The following is a 13,795-nucleotide window of genomic DNA, read 5'->3' as shown; positions in this document are numbered from 1 at the left end:
TTTAATATCAATAAAAGAAAGAAAGAAAAAGGGTAATGTGTCAAAGAGATAACAACCCAACCTAAGAGCAGAAAACAGCACAAGGCCACCAATGTTAATATGTCTGCCACTTGTGGAAACTCTAGAGTGGTTGCTTGTCTTATTTTGTACACAACTTTTATTTTTATTGGTGGTGGATCTTTGTTAGTTTCTGTTAAATTGATTTGTAAAGTATTCTGTTAGAAATAGCTGTCTGGTTGTGGGTATATGGCATATGAATGTTATCTTTGGTAAATATAGATTTTACCACTGCATTGAGTGTGATACAAATTATCCACTGGATTTGGTGGTGGAATCTGTTTTTTAGACGATATACAGACAATCTTAATCTTTCTTTTCGAACAACCTGCAAACAGATGTGTTCTTTCCAAGTGACGTCATCAGGCATTGTCGTCTTTCTATGATGTCACAATAGGAATTTCAGTGAAAAGCGAGAAAGTTTGACATCATAATCAAATTTTGACCAATGAAGAACCTAGATCAAACAGAACACACATGGATTGAACAAAAAATAATCGACAGGTCATGAAAAGGATAAATCAATTAAGAATTAGAGAAGGTAAAATATAACTGATTCTTATGATTTAGACTGTGAACAAGACAGTTCAAGTTATCTCAAAGTCCACATTGTAACTTGTACAGGATGTTTAAAGAGATTTACATGTAAAGCTGAAATTATCAGCTGAAAAAGAGTTTTATAAACATACACTTTCAGAATATTAAATATCTAAATATTAATGCTTCACTAACTAAAATTACTTTTGCCACCAGAATGGTCACATTAAGTTATAACTAAGCAAATTTCCAGCTGAAATTCGTAAAAATTCATATATACTTACATTAATAATTCTGATAATTCCCTATTAATTTTCCCTATTACAGGTGGACCCTGGTAAATTAAAGCCGTATATAACTGAACTAATGAAGCACCTTCTTTGATTTTATCATAAGCATCTTCACCAGAACCAATGCCTCCTACTCCTATAATTGGTACTTTTCCTGAAATATAAAATATCAAATAATCATTAAAATTATATATCCCTAAAATAGATAATTTTGTGGCCTTTTATAGTTGACTTTGATGTATAGGTTTTGTTAATTTTCAAATGTTAAAATTGAGAAAGGAAATGGTGAATATGTCAAAGCGACAACCACCCGACCATAGAGCAAACAACAGCCGAAGGCAACCAATGGGTCTTCAATGTAGCGAGAATTCCCGCACCCGTAGGTGTCCTTGTATGGTGACATATTGTTGTTAATTTCTATGTCATTTGGTGTCTTGTGGAGAGCTGTCTCATTGGCAATCATACCACATCTTCTTTTCTAAATGTTTGATTATGTTTAATTGCACTAGTTTCTGTTAATCCCATGAAGCAGTGTATTTCCCCTTTATAGTCATAAAGTTGATTAGTATTATTTGAAAAATAAATTCTTACCTCAACACTTGATAAATTTGGAATTGTTCAAGGAACTTAAATGCCATCTCCTAAAGGCAGAGCTAATGTTGTTTGGTTTTTATTATTTTGTTTAGGTCACTTTTGGTCTTGGTCATATAGTTTCTTAAGTATTTATATGTACTTTATTTTCTTTTATTTTTTGCATTCCTGATATTTAGGGAAATGTATAAAAGAGATTCTCAAAGTGTTGTTTTAATTTTTAATCATGTTGTTAACTGTTCGATATTACTGATTAACCTACCTTCTGTTAACCTGTACATATCAGATATAGTTTTAGTAGAAAGATCTTTTAATGGTTCTCCACTTAAGCCTCCAACTTCATCTTTGTAAGGACTTTTTAATGAGTCTGCTCGACTCACTGTAGTATTACTTATAATTAACCCACCAAGAGATTCCTGTAAATATACCAAGAGTGTATTACAATGGGATGTTTAAACTCACTGTGGTATTACTAATAATTAACCCACCAAGAGATTCCTGTAAACACACCAAGAGTGTAATTTACAATGGGATGTTTAAACTCATTTTCTGAGAAGTTGAAGGGTCTTTTTAAGGTCATTTAAAAAATGCTCAAAGAGATGCCTGTAATACAGTGTAATGTTTAATCTCACACTTTTATAGCAGTTTGTATGTAGACCATTATTAAATTGAATAATACCAAACCAGGTGTTTGAACTAGAATATTATTTAAATTCCATCATATTATGAATTTTAAATAAACAAGAATGTGTCCATAGTACATGATTGCCCCATGCACAATATCATTTTTTATGTGCAGTGGATAGTAAAATTGGGATCAAAACTCTAATTTGGCATAAAAATTGGAAAGATCATATGATAGAGAAATGTGTACTTAGTTTTAAGTTGATTCGACTTCAACTTCATCAAAAGTTACCTTGACCAAATTAAAAACCTTTAACCTGAAGTGGGCACTATCATTTCCCGTGTTCAGTGGACAGTGAAATTAGGTTCAAAACTCTACTTTGGGGAACATGTGAACTAAGTTTTAAGTTGATTAGACTTAAACCTAATTAAAAACTACTTTGACAAAATCTTAAACATGAAGCAGGACAGACTATCGAATGAATGGACGCACAGACCGAAAAACATAAATCCCCTAGGTGGAGCATAATAATTGCCAAATTAGGGGCACATATATCTAATTGTCCCATGTATCAAAACAAAGTTCTGAGCAGCAATGACAGCCAGATCCAGCTCACATTAGCCATTGGCAGTAAACAAGGTTATCCAATATTTACACATTGAAAACGAGTAGAAATGATAACTACTGTGAACTATTCACATGTTATGTTTGGGTAATGTTAACTATGCTATAACTAACTTGGCTCTATGTCTAAAATTGAGAATAAAGGCTATACTTTGACCTATAATTGTTACCACATCTTCTTATTTTTATATATAAACACAGAAACCTATCATACAAAGAAAGATAACCCAAACATTTATCTCCACTCAAATAATGAAAAAAAAAAGATACACTGTATAAAGTATGGATAGTAACACACTGAGATCAATTATGAAAAGTAAAACAATTGCAAAGAGTTGTATAGTGGAACACAAAGTCCATATACACAACTCTAAGGTAATCAATGCCTAGGATAAGAAGATCTTTAGTATTTTGAATAATTCCTACTTTTGCCAAAACTTAATTTGACCTGAGTTTTACCTTTCTATTTAAAACGACTTCAGCAATATCTTTTTTATCTTGATCTGTTAAATCTGGAGCTATTTTTACTAACAATGGTGGCTTTCTACCTCGTATATGATCTCTCTCTGATAATACCTGAAAATAAACAAAACAAACAATGATTGTATGTACATTTAAGATGACTCATCATACTTTTTCAATTTCAATTTTCAAAATGGTCATTCAACCCTAATTAAATCATTAAAGTCATATGAAACCTCAAATTAGAAAAAAATGATGCACATGTCTTTTATAACCAAATCGATAGTTTTCATTATTAAGTTTATGAACATGTACTTTTTTCTTAAGAAAATTCTTTAATTTGTCCACATTTAGAAGAAGTTTACTTTTTTTAATTGCTTGCTTTCAGGGAAACAATTCGCCAACATATTTTCGGTATGCAAAGTAACCTTAGCACGACCATTCTCTTAAAAATCCTGTGATCGCAATACGCATGGATCTGTCACTGAAATAAACAATTATCTGATTGTACATGTTAAACACATGCTCAATATCTGTGCTTCTTTATTGATTGTTTACAATCGGTAAACTTTGGCTTCAAAACACGACAAGTAATGAGCTACCATATTTTCACATCATAACAGACAGAGAGAATTTTTTTTACGATTATACAATATGTTTGTGTAAAATATGATAAAATCGTGCACAGAAGACTAAGTTTATGATATATACATGCATTAGTTCAAGAATTGGATAAACATTATTTTTCACAAGTAACTCGTTTCATATGACTTTAAAACTTGTAAGAAAATGTTTTTTTATTTTAAATGCAAACATTGGCTAAGGTATAGGGCAAAGTTGAGATCTCACAAAACATGATATTAGTCTTGGATGTTTTTTAATTTTAGTTTATTTATATGTTTTAGGGTTTACTGCGACATCCATTTTCACTGAACTAGTACACAATTTTAGTTGGGGGCTAGCTGAGGACAACCCCTGGATGCGTTATTTCTCGCTGTGATGAAGACCCATTGGTGGCCTTCGGCTGTTGTCTGCTCTTTGGTCGGGTTGTTGTCTCTTTGGCACATTCTACATTTCCATTCTTCATTTTATAGACAACATATAAGATATTTGGTAGGGTGAAGAAAGACATGAAACATTGCAATCTTATTTATACATCATTGTATGGTTGGCAAAATTCCTTAATTTTGGTTTTCTTCATGGAAATGAACAGGTGTAAAATTAAATTAAATAATGTTACCAATACTTACTTTTTCTAACAGCGTATCTAACATATCTTTCCCTTGCATAGCTCGTAACCCTGGAGTATTAGGACTAGATATGTTTATGACAAGGTAGTCAGCAACTTTACCAAACTTTCTCACACCTTGTACATAGTCCTCCACGGGATAAGATGAGGTTTTGTTTTTACCAAGGTTTACTCCCATGATACCTGGAACTGAAAAAAAAATAGATATGAATGGATGCATAAGAGTAGATAATAATGGTTTTTGTAATTTGTTTAGAAACAGCCGAATTCTGAATAATTTTCACGAGATTTCAATGTATTTCATTTTCTGGAGTGGATTGAATTGCTGACATTGAGTTGTTCCTCAGTTCAAACAATCTTTCCATGAAGTTCCACTAATACATTTTTAAGTTAAATGCATAAAGGGTGTCATTCTCATGTAAACAATTGATTATTATTCAATGAAGTTTAACTGAAAACAATTAAACTAAACAAATAAAGCATATTGCGATACCTTTAAGGAGCCTTGTATCATCTGGGACAGTGGTGTCTGTCCATAGATTTATATTTAACATGTTTCTCTCTTCACTCATTTGTGGAAAGGGGGGTAGTAACTCTGCAAAACAGAGCATACTCTATCTTACTACCAGTCAGATTGTAAAAAAGAGGTAAAATAACAAAACTACCAAACTCCATGAAAAATTTGAAAAAAAGTCCCTCAAAAGATCGCAAAATCAAAAAGTCAAACAAATTGAACCTTGGAAAACAACTGTCATATTCCTGACATGGTACAGGTATTTCTTTATATAGAAAATATAGTTTTGCAGATTTAAAGAAAGAGAATGTTTTAATACCTTTACCAATTTGCAAGACCATGGTGATAATATTCTTATTTATCATATGTTTAGTAGTAAATACAGTAGTTTTGCATATGTGATGAATAGCCTGCTGTTTAATCCATATCGCGCAACTTTGATGCGCAACCTTTATCGCATACCCTTTATCACACCCCTACTTTTTTTTTTTTTTTTTTACATAGTCAGTTTTGGTTTTTTTTTGCTTAAGAAAAATTTTCCTCAAAATAGGTAAATTTTGAATGACGTCATTGTTTGGTATGTGACGTCACGAACGTCGAGTTTTCACATTGTATGTGACGTCACGAATGTCAAGTTTTCATATTTTTTGGCACACTAAATGCAACTATGAAAAATACAAAACACACAAATTAATACAATAATAAACAAAATATTTTTAAAACAACAGCACGCAAATTGTAAGGTAACCCAGGTGCTTCGTATAAGTAATTGAGCAGTTCTTTTAAGGCCTTTGAAACAAGACAAAAGTAGAACTGAAGGTAACCCAGTGCTATGGATCAGAAAACAGTTCATATAATATAATACTCTTCTGTTGAAATATATGATAAAGCGTATAATACATGGCAAAATCCGTATCACATGCCGTATCACCCTCAACCAATATCATCCCTCGGGCCTAAAGGCCCTTGGGCTGATATTGATGTCTTGGGATGATATGACATATGATACGGATTTTACCATGTATTATTCTCTATATATTGACACCTACTTGAATTTGTACTAGGTTTGTGGTAAAACTGTGTAGTTATTTAAATCTTAAATTGACATCTTATATTTTTGTTATTCTAAATTGTCGCCCACAAAATAAATAAGTATGGAAAAATGCAATGGATAAAAAATCAACAGTTTTTACCGAATTTAGTCTTATAAGACCTGAATTGACAGAAAACAAGCTTCTCTTTATAAAGTCATGGTTCAGAAGAAGATTTATGCATCATTACAATCATCTTGTGGATGGATTTCATGGTTGAGTGAATCTACAGAAAAATGAAAACTTTGCTTGCTTTCATTTATTTCTATACACGTCTTGAACATCTTATTACATTATATTGATAAAGTAAATATTGACTAAATCTGAAGTTGTCAATAATTTCTACATGAGGTTTTCCTCTTGAGATGTTTTAATTGAACAAATACAGAAATTGTTTAGGCTGATCGAGCTTATTATTCATTAACAAAAGATTATTTCTTAATTTTGTGTTGCCATTCTTGTTATTCTATTCATTTCTTGAAATCATACTAACAAAGGTTTTGAAGACAGTGATTTACAGCATGTACTGAACTATTCTTTTCTGAACCCATTGTCCACAATTTTAGAAATCAATACATCCTTTTTCATAATAGAAAATATTATTTTATTTGATGTATATCAATGATGGTTATATATGCTTAAAAACTTAATTTGTCCAACGAAATGTTTAAAGTTTTACAACAGGTACAATTTAAATCTAGCATTTTCTGGTTAACACAAAATTCAGGTAAACAAATGGTATGATTATAGGTTTTTCAAGATCTATTTATAGACCTGGTTAACACAACTATGAGGCCGTTGAGGGATAATATTTACAACTTGTATTTTTTATTATTTATCAGTATTATTATAGGTCCATATGCACATTACCATGGTTATAATGACCTTAATTAACTCAACATGAACAAGTTAATGTTAAACTAATAAATCTTTTGTAAAGTTTATATTTGAATTTTACAACTCCTCACTGTACATAGCATAGTACTGTTAAAAATAGGCAATACCCCTGTCACAATATCATTACACCAGAAACCTTAGGATTAATGCAAGAAAACAAAATTGTATGAAAATAACTTTAAATAACCTCCCATCTCAAAGCTCTTTTCAAATAACAAACTGAAACAGATCTTAATATGAATATTACCTTTACCAATTTGCAAGACCATGATGATACTATTCTTATATATTTACATCTAGTTGAATTTTCACTAGATTTGTTGTAAAACTGTGTAGTTGTCTAAATTTTAATTTGACATCATATATTTTTGTTATTTTAAATTGTCGACAAAAAAAAACTAAGTATGGAAAATTGCAATGGATAAAAAATCAACAGTTTTTACCAAATTTAGTCGAATAAGACCTGAATTTACAGGAAACAAACTTCTCTACAAGTCATGGTCCAGAAGTTAATTTATGCATCATTAAAATCATCTTGTGGAAGAATTTCAGAAAAATGAAAACTTGGCTTGCTTTCGTTTATTTCTATACATGTCTTGAACATCTTATTACATTATACTGATACAGTAAATATTGATCTGAAGTTGTCATGAATCATTCACATGTACGTTTAATTCGAATAGAATGTGAATCGAAATCGCTTAATAATCACGTTCACACACTCTTCTTTTTAATTCAAATTAGCCAATTCGCAATAGAAATACGCTTTTGCTAATACGAATTAAAAGTTAACGTCGTTTGGACAGTTAAGAGCATTTGACACGCATTGTAATTCTAATTAGAATTGACATTAGGACGTTAAAGTTTCGAATTCGAATTAGTTACTGCCAATCGAATTTGAATTACATGTGAACTCAGCATCAATAATTTCAAAATGTTTTTTTTCCTATGAGAAGGTTTGAATCAACAAGTACAGAAATTATTAAGGCTGAGCTTATCATTCATTAACGAAAGATTATTTCTTAATTTTGTGTTGCCATTCTTGTTATTCTATTCATTTTTGAAATCATACTAACAAAGGTTTTGAAGACAGTGATTTACAGCATGTACTGAACTATTCTTTTCTGAACCCATTGTCCACAATTTTAGAAATCAATACATCCTTTTTCATAATAGAAAATATTATTTTATTTGATGTATATCAATGATGGTTATATATGCTTAAAAACTTAATTTGTCCAACGAAATGTTTAAAGTTTTACAACAGGTACAATTTAAATCAAGCATTTTCTGGTTAACACAAAATTCAGGTAAACAAATGGTATGATTATAGGTTTTTCAAGATCTATTTATAGACCTGGTTAACACAACTATGAGGCCGTTGAGGGATAATATTTACAACTTGTATTTTTTATTATTTATCAGTATTATAATTGGTCCATATGCACAGTAGCATGTTTATAATGACCTTAATTAACTCAACATGAACAAGTTATTGTTAAACTAATAAATCTTTTGTAAAGTTTATATTTGAATTTTACAACTCCTCACTGTACATAGCATAGTTACTGTTAAAAATAGGCAATACCCCTGTCACAATATCATTACACCAGAAACCTTGAGAGGAGAAAGACTGATTTAAAAGTAAGTCCATTTAAAGGAATTATGTTATATATACAATTATAATACACATTCAAATTTTTGTTAGTTCTAACATATTCGACTCTTAAATTGGTGGTATATTGACACAAGGATTAATGCAAGAAAACAAAATTGTATGAAAATAACTTTAAATAATCCCTCATCAAATAACAAACTGAAACTGATCTTAATATGAAAAATTCTGTGCTGAATAATGTAAAGCAAAAGAAGCAAGACCATTAAAATAAATTTTTCATGTAAGTAAGGTGCAAATGTAAATAACTTATGATTTTTACAGTACAGCATTTTTAAATAAAGTAAATGTAAATTCCACATTAAATGGAATGTATAAATTTGCAGGATATTCTAACATGATGTCCTTCAAAAGCTTTGAGTACACACCCATGGTAAAATATGAATATATTGCTTAGGCTGTTCCGATCGTACTCCCACATCATATGCTTTTTTATGAATAAGCCTACCGACATCATAGAACGATGACGTAAGAATATAAGCATTTTATGGGAAAATGCACGTTTGTGAAACGGAAAATCATCACAGCAAGGAAAAGTAAACAAACGATGCTAAAATGTAGAATAAGCCATGTTTTTTATTCATGACAAGACATATCAGTAAATTCTCATTTAAATTTATCCAAAATTATCTAAATTCGTTATTGTAAAAAGTTTAAGCATGTCACTAATTCAGTTTGCTCCGTTCTTTTATGCCAATTTGATAGTGTGTTGATTTATGGGAACGGCAAATATTTACCTCCAACTAGACAAAAAAGAATTGCCGTATTTGTCCTATTAGAATTGAAATAATTCATGGGGGCTTGAATATATCTAGATTTTACCGCAGGTTGTCCCTTTATGCCGTATTTTACCCCTCGCTATCGCTTAGGGTAAAATATTTGCCATGAAAGGCCAACCAGTGGTAAATTCCAGATATATTCAAGCCCCCATGACCTATTTCTTAAATATAAAAACTGTATCAATTCTACCATATGTTATCCAATGTCTATTCATAACATTAAAGCATGACAAATTATTTTCATTTAGCAAAGTCTGGAAAGTAATGGTAGACTTTTGTTGATTGATTGACTAGTGATTAGCACCACTTTCAGCACTATTGTGCTATTTTGTGGTGGTCATTCATTATTGGAGGAGGAAGGTGGGGTACACAGATCAAGTTTGAATTTTGAAGGTGTCACTTTAACTGTTCTAGAGTTATGCCCCTTTACAGATGGGAAAATTACTGGATTTTTCATTTCTGTTCCTTTACTTGCCTCAACCAAATGCAATGAAACTTGTATATAATGCTTATTTCCACAAAACTCAGATAAAATTCAAATTTAGTTAGTGTCACTTTAACTTTTCATCAGTTATGTCCCTTTATAACTTGATAAGATATGCAAGTGGGGGAATTCATCTGTGTCCCATGGACAAATTCCCCATTTATTTGATAGTATTTAGTTGCAAAAATTGTCAAAATTGGAGTTTTAGAAGGGTTAGATCAACACCTCTCATAGGGGATATCCCCCATAAAGTAAGAAAGTTGACAGGTACTATTCAGGTAAATTCAAAATTTAGCATTTCTGGTTAACACAAAATCAAGGTAAAAAATAAAAATAATTGTTGGTTTTTTAAAGCTATTTATAGACCTGGTTAACCACAACCATGTGTCTTTTAAGGTATAGTGCTTACAAATTGTCATTTTAATTGGTCAAACTAATAGAGGAGAAGGACTGATTTAAAATTAAGTCTATTTAGAGGAATTATGCTATATACACAAAAATATAATACTGTTTGTTAACATATTTGACTCTTAAGAAGGTGTTACTATAAAACAAAAATAAATACCAGAAACCAATATTGTATGAAATACTGTAAAATAATCCCCTTTTTCAAAGCTGTTAACAGTTTACTATAAATATACATGAAACTGATCTTGTAATATAAATATGCGCTGAATAATGTTAAGCAAAAGGGAAAAACAAATATCAAAATAAATTTTGCATATACCATGTACACTGTGGATTGTTTTATTATTGTTGGTACCATTTTTGGTGAATAAAAATAAAAAAATAAAATAAACATCAATTTTTCATGATCATAGAAAAAATATAATTATAAGTACATGTATTAAGGTCAAGTAACAGTAAATGTTCAAGTAACAGTAAATGGGCCATGTCACAGATTTCAGTAAAATTTTGCACACACAAATCTGGAAGGATGAACTTCAACTAAAAAAGAAATGCATTTATCTCTTTTATTATCTGAAATATTACAGATTGAATTCTTACCAAATAGAGAGCACTTAAAAATCGGCCCCAAAAAAATTCTAAAATTTGTCTTAAAATCATCAAATCTCTTATTCTACTCCATAGATTTTTCTTAAAAACAATATGTTGTTGATACATAAATATCCAATTTTAACGACACAAAATAAAGATAGGGTCACTGACTTTATTTTAAATTTAACATTCTCTGGTTAATACAAAATCAAAGAAAACAAGTAAAAATAATTATTGATTCTTTAAATCTATTTATAGACCTGGTTAACACAACCATGAGGCTATTATGGGATAATGTTAACAAGTTGTCATTTTAATTATAAATCAAGATAATCAATTATTAATATGTACTATGACATGACTTAAGGACCTTATTTAGTTCAACATCAATAAATTATATTACATGTATAACTAATAAATCTTTTGTACAGTTTATATTTTGATTTTACAACTCCTACATTTTTGTGACTGTACATAGCATAGGTATAGTAAAAAATAGGCAATACCCCTGTCACAATATCATTACGCCAGAAACCGAAAGACCTTTTTAAAGGTAAGTCAAATGAGAGTAATTAAATTATATTATATATACATTGATCATATACATACACATTTTTGTTTGTTCTAACACATTTTACTCTTAAAAATAGATTAAAAAACCCAAGAATAAATAAACAGGAATAAATGAAAAACAAGAATAAATGAAAAACAAATTTTGTATGAAAATATAACAAGAGGCTGTCACAACGACAGCAAACCGGATTTATTTACATTTATTTGTGTCCTGGCAATATCACAAGAACCATTACTGATGAATGGTGAAAGTGAAAATCATCAATATCAAATTTGACCTCCATTTTGTCATCAGTATCAACATTTTGAAATAATAATATTTGAAAAGCTTAGATTGAATGGTTCATGAGTAAATGCAACAACGTAAATGGAAACGCCATTTTACGATCTTTCAAGAACCATGACTCCTGATCAGTAAAAGTCAAAATCGACATTATGGAACTTGACCTCTATTTTGTCATCAGTAACAACATATTAAAATTTCAAAAGCTTTGGTTGAATGGTTCATGAGAAAATGCACGGACACGACGGGAAACACCATTTTTCAATCTTTCAACAACCATAACTCCTGAACGGTAAAAGTCAAAATCGTCATTATTGAACTTGACCTCCATTTTGTCATCAGTAACAGCATATTAAAATTTCGGAAAGCTTTGGTAGAACAGTTCATGCATAAATGCACGGACACGACTGGAAACTCCATTTTTCAATCTTTCAAGAACCATAACTCCTGAACGGTAAAAGTCAAAATCGTCATTATTGAACTTGACCTCCATTCTGTCATCAGTAACAACATATTAAAATTTGGGAAGCTTTGGTAGAACAGTTCATGAGTAAATGCACGGACATGACTGAAAACTCCATTTTTCAATCTTTCAAGAACCATAACTCCTGAACGGTAAAAGTCAAAATCGCCATTATTGAACTTGACCTCCGTATAGTTGTCAGTAATAACATATTAAAATTTTAAAAGCTTTGGTTTAACGGTTCATGAGTTAATGCACGGACAACATTTGATTGCCGCCTTTCAAGAACCATAACTCCTGAACGGTAAAAGTCAAAATCGCCATTATTGAACTTGACCTTCGTATAGTTGTCAGTAATAACATATTAAAATTTTAAAAGCTTTGGTTGAACGGTTCATGAGTTAATGCACGGACAACATTTGATTGCTGCCCGCCCCCCCCCGCCCGACCGCCCGGCCGCCCGCCGTACATCCCCAAATCAATAACCGACATTTTTGTCACAAAAATCTGGTTAAAAATAGAAGTTGCGGTATGATTGCAAATGAGACGAATTTCCACAAGAGACCATAAATGACACAGAAATTAACAATTATAGGTCACAGTACGACTTTCAACACTGAGCAAAGCCTATATCGCATAGTCAGCCATAAATGACAATGTAAAACAATTCAAACGAGAAAATTAACTGTATTATAATCCCTTTCTGTTTTCAATAAATATAAATGAAACAAATTTATTATAATTAATGTGTAGCATAAGGAGAAAGACCTTTAAAATAAATTTTCATAAAAGTAGAGCACAAATGAACAAAAATTGTAATCCCACAGTGTTAAAAATGTCATTAAAAATCCAAAATCAATTAACAAATGAATCAGCACCCTATTTCCATTTTCAATAATTATAACTGTTAAATCACAAACCATCCATCCCAATGACAATTTATCCTTATATGAAACAAGAATTGAACCTGACAAACAATTGTGAAATGATTCTCAAACACTGTCTCTAAATTATAATTAGAAAATACATTATGATATTGGATTTTAGGGGTATATGAGAATTTCTGTTATATAAACAAATGAAATGTGGGTATAAATGACATAAAAAAGAGTCAAAATAATATGTACCCGTCAAAATTCTGACACAAAACAAGAAAATCTCTAGCAAATATTTTACACTCTGATAATATCAAATTCAAGTAATTTTACTAGTTTATCAAAAGAAAAATCATATAGGTATATATATATAATCACTGGAATGCACACAAAATATCATGAACATAAAATTAATTAAGAAATGGAGCTATACTTCAGATACATATTGCACATTTGGAAAAATGATCATATATATAAAATTAAAACCTGACAACAACTTGCTTAGTGACTAAATATATGTCCATTTATAATCTGTAGATATTACCATGGAGATAAATATAAGATTAAAGCCACCATAGGAGAGAAGCCATCTTTCATTTCTACAAAAGTATGAACTTTGCCCACATTAACGTTCAAAAAGGCATTTTATTATCAGACATCCATAATTAGGACATTAGACTAAGATAGAAAATATGGTAATGATTATAAGTAAATACTCGGTACCAGA

General features: G+C 30.5%; 1 protein-coding gene across 4 annotated transcripts in view; it reads right to left on the bottom strand.

Annotated features, from left to right (window-relative positions):
* LOC143078820 (dihydroorotate dehydrogenase (quinone), mitochondrial-like) overlaps positions 1-13,795 on the bottom strand; it is a 59,495-nt gene that overhangs the window by 28,214 nt on the left and 17,486 nt on the right. For 2 of the 4 annotated variants that reach the window (XM_076253803.1, XM_076253804.1), the window contains exons 5-9: positions 4,929-5,030; positions 4,437-4,624; positions 3,184-3,300; positions 1,738-1,891; positions 879-1,038 (exon numbers count right to left, since the gene is read on the bottom strand). In XM_076253803.1, the coding sequence (XP_076109918.1) occupies positions 879-1,038; positions 1,738-1,891; positions 3,184-3,300; positions 4,437-4,624; positions 4,929-5,030 (721 nt within the window). The remainder of the gene's footprint in view (positions 1-878; positions 1,039-1,737; positions 1,892-3,183; positions 3,301-4,436; positions 4,625-4,928; positions 5,031-13,795) is intronic. The other 2 variants (XM_076253805.1, XM_076253806.1) reach the window with 1 other exon arrangement.

Source organism: Mytilus galloprovincialis, chromosome 6 (genome assembly GCF_965363235.1).
Source record: "Mytilus galloprovincialis chromosome 6, xbMytGall1.hap1.1, whole genome shotgun sequence".
In the NCBI taxonomy this organism is placed as follows: domain Eukaryota; kingdom Metazoa; phylum Mollusca; class Bivalvia; order Mytilida; family Mytilidae; genus Mytilus; species Mytilus galloprovincialis.
This window is presented reverse-complemented; position numbering and strand designations above follow the sequence as displayed.